This window comes from Carassius gibelio, chromosome B25 (assembly GCF_023724105.1).
Source record: "Carassius gibelio isolate Cgi1373 ecotype wild population from Czech Republic chromosome B25, carGib1.2-hapl.c, whole genome shotgun sequence".
Classification (NCBI taxonomy): Eukaryota; Metazoa; Chordata; class Actinopteri; order Cypriniformes; family Cyprinidae; genus Carassius; species Carassius gibelio.
In genome coordinates this window covers 6150890-6159704 of record NC_068420.1, presented here as the reverse complement: position 1 = coordinate 6159704, position 8815 = coordinate 6150890, and the positions used below count along the sequence as shown (strand labels likewise).

The following is an 8815-nucleotide window of genomic DNA, read 5'->3' as shown; positions in this document are numbered from 1 at the left end:
TGTGTGTGTGTGTGGAGGAGGAGCTCTGGAGAGTTCTCCAGCGCGCGGAGCTGATCTTCAGTTCAGTCCGTGATCTGTGGAGATGTTGGATCATCAGTGTGTGTCTCCGGTCATCGAGGTCTTTATTCCGTCTCTCATGAGGGAAGTGGACGAGACGGGAAAATTGCGCAAAGTAAGTCAAAGCGAAACTCGTTTCTGTTTGTGGTTCCTCAGGGCTGTTATGTTATGCAGCGCGTTTGACGTTTTGCACGTGCTTTTGGAGTTGTCATTCATTTTGAAAGCTGATGGTTATTATTAATCATTCCGTGAGGCTTCCCAACTTATTATGGTAACCACAGGTGCACCCAAAATACCATACAGTTCAGGACCTTTGGGGATTCAGGTGCTCAGAGTATAAAGGGGTACATGGAACAGGAATTTTAACAGGACTGTGCTCCTTACTGATATGTGAATCGAAACGGATGCTTCTGTATTGATAACAGCACACGCGTGACGCTGGTTTGATTAAGAAACAGACCATTTTAAATTGAAATGTTATTATTATTATTGAGTTTACAGGGTATGGTGGTGTTGCTGTTGTAAACACCGTTTAAGGCACTCGTTTTTTTTTTTTAAATAAATAGCCTACTGTCAGGTAAAATAAAAAAATAACTTTTCCCAATCAAACATCAAGAAAGAAAGAGAATAAAGCACCTTTGTTTATAGGCTATTTATTTTTGTAGAATTATGTTAGTTATATTTTGAATATAATAAATATTTGTATTTATTTATAAAATGTAAATTCGTCCATGCACTTTATTCGGTCAGTTGTTTTCACGTAGCGATTTCTAGATTTAAATCAAGATAAAAATATATATATTATTTTTTGTATTATTAAATAAAATAAAAATACGGTATCGATATAAAATGTAAATTCGTCCCCCGCACTTTATTCGGGCAGTTGTTTTTACGTAGAGATTTCTAGATTTGATTCAAGATAAAATATATATATTATTTATGTATTATTAAATAAAATAAAAAGACTTGGAAGTATACTTGGAAGCGCTGCACACTCTCATGCAGTGCATGTTTCATTCACACTCGAAGAAAGAGGGCGCTCTCGCTCAGAAAGTCCAAAACAGACTCAATAACTTGTGACGTGCAGGAAATCCCTACAATGGACAAGAAACGTTTTCTCAGATGAAACAAGAAGACAGTAAACACGTGATTCCGAAAATGTTCGTTGTGTGATTTTCAAATAATCTCCAGGTAATAAATAAATCAACTATATGAAAATGCAGTACTGATTGACATATTATTTAGTATAGAAACTATAAAACATTATATTATATTAATTCAGTGATAGTATAAAAGCGCACCACTTCGCAGAGAACCGCAACCACAGACGTTACTGAAGTATCCGATTGTGCGCTAAATTACTAAAGTTCTAAGATGCACTGTCAACATTCTTTGACATCACGATGTCGTCTCTCGTCTGTGATAAAAAATGTGAACAAATTACTTAACTGTATTTGTCATTATAATTTACATGGTATATTCTTTTTTAAATACATGCATAACAAAAGTTAGAAGCATTTATTCATTTTGCAGACAACACAACAAACATTTATACAATGGCAATGTAAATTTTTTTGTACTATTGCAATGTTGGTTGTAACATTTTAGAAATGGAAACATGCAAGAGAGCTGTGGCCACTGTTGATCTCCATTGAGATGACCTTCCGTCTAATGAATGGTAATTTTTTGTGCACTTATATTTTCAGCCTGTTGTCATAACGTTGATAAGTTTGATTGCATTGCAGCAATGTTCCCATTACTAGGAACCAAAAAATGAGAAACATGCAAGCAATTGTCATGCATTTCAGAGTACTGGAACAATAGACAAAGGACTTTTTAATGCAATAAAATATAAGGTTACAATTTAGTTAAGTGCTTCCCTCAAAGGTGTGTCTCCAGCCAATTTTAAAAGGGTCATATGATGCTATTTCAATTTTTCCTTTCTCTTTAGAGTGTTACAAGCTCTTGGTGCATAAAGAAGATATGTAAATTTGCAAAGACTAAAGTCTCAAATCGAAGTTTAAACTCGTACACGCCCTCCTAAAATGGCTCATTCTAACACGCCCCCACATGTCTTCGTCAAGACGTGGGAAGATTTGCATAACGCCGCCCAAATGTTCACGCAAAGAAAGAAGGCGTAACTTTTATTCTCGCTGTTGCCTCCGACATGTCGTGGAGACGCTGAGTGTTTCGTTGTCCATTTTCTGTGACATTTTTGTCACATGCTTTAGGTATTCGGCCAATCACAATGCACTGGACAGCTGGCCAATCAGAGCACACCTTGCTTTTCAGAACGAGGAGCTTGGTAATAATCAACGTGTTTCAGAAAGGTGGGGAATAGAGGAGAAACAATAATGTACAGTGTGTGGAAAATTATGTTTTTTTTTCACCTTAAACCGCATTACACATTGCATCAGACCAAATACACGAAATAATGTTCTTTTTAGCGACGTCATATGACCCCTTTTACGCCTAAGGAAAAATGATGAAATATGCAATTCTATAGAAGAGATGCACTCCAGCAGCTCTACTCTGTCATCACTTACAGGAATGAATGGAGCAGGAATATGACAGGACATGTTCAACATGAAGCGTTTTGAAACCTCTCGACTCATGTAAACAAGAACTCTGAATGTTTTTACTTCTGATTCTGGATGATTTGACACCATTCATAGCAGTGCAAAATAAACGTTACAAAAACTAATTGCAACTTTTTTATTTACACAATTCTTAAATTTCTCTCAGAAATATCAGTTTATCTTGCAGTTGCAAGCTTGTAATTCAGACTTTTTACACAGAACTCTACTTTTTTTCTCAGAATTGTGATTTTTTAAACATCTCACAATTGTGCATTTACATCTTGTAGTTATGATTTTGTTTTATCGAATTGCAGTTTATATCTTGCAATTCTGAATTTTCAACAGAATTTTAAGTTTACATCTCATACCTTTTTTTTTACTTTTTTGTGAACATCTCCCGGTTTTGATTTATTTCTGAGAATTACAAGTTTATGTCTTGTAATTGAAAGCTTACATCTTGCAATTCAGAATTTTTTCACAGAATTCTGTTTACATTTCACAACTCTCTACTGATTTTATATTTATATATTTGTGCATTTACATTTTGCAATTCTGACTTTTTCTCAGAATTCTGAATTTCTTCATTTATATAACCGATGTCTTTTCTTCAAAATGTGTTTATATCTTGCAATTGCAAGTTTACATCTCACAATTAAAACTTTTGTCTCATTATTGAAAGTTTACCTCTTGCCATTCGTTTTTTTTTTTTGAGAACTTTGAGTTTACATCTCGCAACTCGTGACTTTTTTCAGTGTGAGTGTTGATTTTTTTTTATCTTTCCAATTGCACATTTATCTCGCAGTTCTGACTTTTTTTTAATATCGTGATTCTGACTTTTTTTTTAAAAATTGAGTTGTCGCAATTTAAGCTTTTTTTCATATAAATCAGTTTAAATCTCACAATTATAACTTAGAATTTTAAGTTTACATCTTCCAGTTCTGACTTTTTTCTCAGAATTGTGAAGTTTATATCTCTCAATTCTGACTTTTTTCATAGAACTCAAAAATTTTGTATGTTTATGTTGTCAGTTTAGGTGTCAAAAAGTTTGGAGGAGAAAACAAAAACAAAAAAGAATTGTGGGATGTGGACTCAGAATTTTTTCTTTTTTTTTGAGAATTCTAAAATGTGAACTCAGAATTCAGTGGAAAAAAAGATCACAGAAATTGTGAGTCATAAAGTTGCACTTGTGAGAAAAAAAATACACTGAATTGTGAGATAAAAATGTGCAATGACCTTTTTTATATGTTTTATTCTGTGGTGGAAATAAGCTTCCATAGATAAATAATAGAACCAGTGTGTTGCATGGAGTCTGAGGCAGTTCTGTAAGACTGTCCAGCTGCAACCAAAACCGACCCAGCCAAGAGTGAAGGAAAGAGAGTCACTGTGCTTTGTGTGTCGTCTAGATAACAAGATGCAGTTTTAGTTCATTTATCAGATCATATGGAGCCAAATCAAATGGATTTGACTCATTTTATTTACATCATCAGTGGCTTTGTCCAATTTATTATCAGAATTGGATAACGTGGAGCTGTGTGAGGAGTTTTTGTGGTCTGAATGAGAGGGTTTAACGGGAACAGTTGTTTGTGTGTGATGCTAAAAGTAGAAGAGCTAAATCACAGCTGAATCACAACCACACGGCAACATGCTGATGTCAGTCAAAGCTGAAATGCCAGGCGCACACTCACACTCACACCTGTCAGACTGAGCAGACCAGGAAAACATCTCTGAACAGTGCTGTAGAACTTCAGAAGAATGCAGGTCAGAGGTCACGGTCGAGAGAGATGAGTATTACTCTACTGGAGATGAATGGAGAAAGAGAGGAAATCTATTCATCTTAGTGGAAATATCAGCAATAATGACAGCTCTATAAGATCGAGAGACGGAGAAACTGGGTTTAAATCGAGTCCTCGTGACCCCGATAAACACGACACAGTCTGGTGCCCAAAAGAGACATGTGTCTTCATTGTTAACCAGGAATGCTCTCCACCCGCCTGCACTCACTCACTTTACCCAAAAAGCTTGTGTAGCATTCACTGATTTAAAGGGACCGTTCAACTAAAAATGGAAATTCTGTAGTTTACTCTGTCTTTAATAATAATAATAATATCTTAATAATTTACATACTGTAATACATTTAATATTGTAACATAATAAATGTAGTATGGAAAAGTCCATTAATATTAAAATACATAAAAAATATAATTTTTTATTAAAATGTATTTATGTACATAAATATTACTCATACATTTATAACACATTTATTTAAAAAGAATATATATATATATATATATATATATATATACATATATATATATATATATATATATATGTGTGTGTATATATATATATATATATATATATATATATATATACACACATATATATATATATATATATATATTCCTGTAAAATTGTATTCCTTTGTTTATTTACATATTTATATTATAATATAAATTAATTAATAATTAAATATATATTTATAAACTTATATACATATCGACAGTCCATTCACTTTTATTGTATGTCCCTTTAAATTCTTGAACAACTCTTGTCAGTTTTTCAGTTCACCACATTGCATAGATAGTTCCCATCAGCGTGTTGAGCATGCTTGAGCACTGACTTGTCAAAACATGCTTGAACCACAATCATTTTTATTTCTCTCTCTCTCCCTCAGCCTCTGATTTAGTGTGAACAATATCTGAGGTGTTGAGAAGCGAAAGATTGAGCTCACGGTTGGAAATATTTGGTGGAACTGAGTGTTCTGTGTTCCTTTGTTATCGGTGGAAAACGGGAAACTGCTCATTCTCAGATCTACTCACAAAGTGGCCTAACCCCACGCACGCACGCACGCACACACACACACACACACACACACACACAGGTTACACTGGCAAAAGAGTACTAACTCTGTGTAGTGTACTACTCTGTGTACTACTGTGTAGTATACAATCAATTCTGTATACTATGTTTTAAAAATAGTATAATAAAGTAAAAATAAAGTAGTGCTGGGCAATGATTAATTGTGATTAATTGCATCCAAAATAAAAATGTTTTTATATAATATATGTGTGTGTTCCGTGTGTATTTATTATGTATACACACATACAGAATACATTTAGAAAATACTTAAATTTATATACTTATACTCCTATAATTTATATATAAATATTGAATATATAAATAGAACTTAAATGAATAAATGAATGAAATCAACATCATGTTTTTCCATGAAAGGTCACTCACATGAAGCTCAGATTTATGTCATTGTAAGACACAGCTGTCCTGTCACGTTGTATTTCTTTGTGTCATGGACAATAAGGACCCACGAGTCTTTCTAAAGAGACGCTCAAAGCTTAAGGGTGTGATCTTACCTGATTCTGAAGAAGGCCACACCTGTGCTGCTGATTTAACCTGTGTAAACTCATATGACACATATATGACTAAACGGTTGCACAGTTATATGTGTGTGGGTTTGGATGAGGTCATTCACTGTGTATAGTCTTTGGTATTTCTGAATGATTGTTTATTCATATGAAAGTTTTAGCCTGTAATAACAGCATTAGAGCTCTAGAGGGCGCGCTGATGCAACACTATTCTCAGACGCTTTGGCGCCTCCTGCTGGCGAATATTCAGTCACTACACTCTCCAAAGGTTTATAGAAGTCTGTTCTGAGTGTTTTATGACACAAGTTTTTATGTTGTTGTTGTTTTTCAGCTCTTCAGGTTGGAGATTCTCTTCAATGGAAGGAAACACTTTGTTTTGCGGCGACACTGTGATTTTCAGACGCTCCACCGGAAGCTGAAGAAGATTCTGCGAGCTCCTGATTTCCCCGGCAAGAGAAACCAGCACCTGCGAACCAAACCACTGGAGCAGAGACGACAGGAACTGGAGGACTACATCCAGGTAGAGATATTTAGTGTTTATTTAATGTTATCATATTATATTGATTTATTTGATTGTTTTATTGCTTTTATATCTTGCTATAAAGTATTTATTATGTTATTAAGTGGAATATTTATTCATATTAATTTTTTTTTGTATTTTCAGAATGCATTTTATTTTAAGTTTAGGTTTTAGTAATTTCAGTGTGTGATATTTTTTATTTCATTTTAATTTATTTATATTATTCATATTATTGTGATTTTATTTTGATTTAGCTTTTATTCATTTTCTATATACATTTTAGTAGTTGCAACATTCTTAATTTGTTTTATTTATTTCAACTTTATTTCAGTTTCCAAAAATGTTTTTAATAGTTTTAATAGTTTACAATAATATATTTTAAATAGTACTTATTAAGGGTCATATTATGGGATACTGTACTGCCCACAATCTTTTTGTATAAAGCACGTTTTTAACCTATATTCATCATATACAGAAAAATAATATACCAAACAGTATATGTACAACATATATACAGTATGTATGAATAATTTGGACTGATACTGACATCTGGTGAAAATTTTGTTGACAGCACCTTAAGAAATACATTTACTGAGAAAAAGGGTGACGTGTTCAATACTTATTTTACCCGCTGTATATATATATATATATATATATATATATATATATATGTGTGTGTGTGTAGTATTGAACTTATCTTATTGAACTTGTTAAAGTGTGTGAAAGTATATTTTAATGTATTCAAATATGTTGCAATATATCAATCATCATTTTAACATAATGTCAAACTGAGGTTGTAATTTTTTAATTGCAGGAGATTCTGTATCGTTCTGACGCTGTTCCTCAAGAGCTCCTGGATTTCCTGCAGGTCAAACATTTTCATTCGGCGAGCAAAAACTGCAGCTCTGAGTATGTATTTACACCGGAGCACCATAACTGTAATTTAGCAATGCATCTAAATATTTACTATGGAAATTCAACTAATGAATTAACAATAAGTAATCTAGTAATAATATATAGTGCTTTCAGGCTTGTTTTTAATTCCGTAATCGTCATATTTCAGTGAAAACCAATCAGATGACTGTCAAGAGCAGGGATACAGGTATGTTCATCCTCATCTCTCTTGTTCATAAATGTGGAATCAAATTTAGATCGACTGATTCTGAACATTGTTTTCCTGTAGTTTTAAGTTATTCAGTCAGCGAGTAGTTGGTTTCTCGGCTGACCCATACCAGCTTGAATCCAGATCAGGTAACCCTTACAGATTACTGTGATTATGTCGTTACAGAAATGTATTTTGCTTTACACCCAAATGGAATATTCTACTGTTGTCATTTCCCCCAGACCTCCCTGATATCGTGGTGGCCGGCGTCCTGCAGGGTTTGTATCCCAGAGACGTCAGAGTGAGTTTCAAAAAGAGCTGTGGTAAACCCAGCAGCATCACCTGTGCACCGGAGCTGCCCGTGCATCCCAAAACCCCCACTATTACCATAAACAGAAGCAATATCAGCTCACTGCCAGAGTCACAGAGAATATGAGTGCAGTCACTGCAGTGTTGCCTGGCAACTCCATCTGCTTCGCATGTTTATGTCGACTGAATTTTTCATCAAAAGGCTTGTCATATTTTATCATGTGAATCTCACAAAAACTGTCTAGCTCATTTTCATCTCAAAAGCTTAGTTAAAAAATAAAAGACTATTTTGACAGCCAACTTTACCATGCACATTAACTAGATTTAAATGAAAATATTTAAAGTACAACTGCAATTACTCACCATTGCAATATGTTGTACTGAATTTAATTTGATCATTTTAGTTTATTTTTACCATATAAAAATCTAGTTTTTGTGCAAAAATCTAAAAAGACATTTAATTTTTTTTGTATTTTAGTATACTCTTCATTTTTTTTTTAGACGCCCTGCCAAACATAAAAGGCACAAAAATATAGATTTAAATTTAAATAAAATTCAGATGCAGTCATATATCGTTGCAATATGTTGTATTTAATTTGATTTATACTTCTTTTTTTTTTTGTTCCTTTACCAAAATCTAATTTGTGCATATTTTTATTGTCATAAACAAATTTTAATGGTCCTAAAAATATTACATTTAAGCTTTTTTTTTTGCCTTCATTTCTTATTTGCATTCATTTTATGTGTTCATTATAATTATATATATATACACACACACACACACACATACATATATTTACTGTGCCAAGATATTTACCTGTACTATAAAACACCTTTAAGCATTTTTATTAAAAGTATTTCTACT

The 8815-nt window shown here is 33.2% G+C and overlaps 1 protein-coding gene across 1 annotated transcript; it reads left to right on the top strand.

Annotated features, from left to right (window-relative positions):
- Positions 1-8788, top strand: snx22 (sorting nexin 22). Its single transcript, XM_052597829.1, has 6 exons — positions 1-172; positions 6351-6539; positions 7354-7448; positions 7603-7641; positions 7723-7790; positions 7884-8788. Exons 1-6 carry the CDS (start codon positions 83-85, stop codon positions 8075-8077), a joined length of 675 nt encoding a protein of 224 aa, XP_052453789.1. The 5' UTR covers positions 1-82; the 3' UTR covers positions 8078-8788.
- The last annotated feature ends 27 nt before the right edge of the window (positions 8789-8815 follow it).

What these genes read in the sequence shown, in the direction of transcription:
- snx22 (XM_052597829.1), top strand. Translation starts at nt 83, where the DNA reads ATGTTGGATCATCAGTGTGTGTCTCCGGTCATCGAGGTCTTTATTCCG. An exon ending in AGACGGGAAAATTGCGCAAA is followed by an intron (nt 173 to 6,350) that starts GTAAGTCAAAGC and finishes GTTGTTTTTCAG; the next exon opens with CTCTTCAGGTTGGAGATTCT. An exon ending in CCAGCTTGAATCCAGATCAG is followed by an intron (nt 7,791 to 7,883) that starts GTAACCCTTACA and finishes CATTTCCCCCAG; the next exon opens with ACCTCCCTGATATCGTGGTG.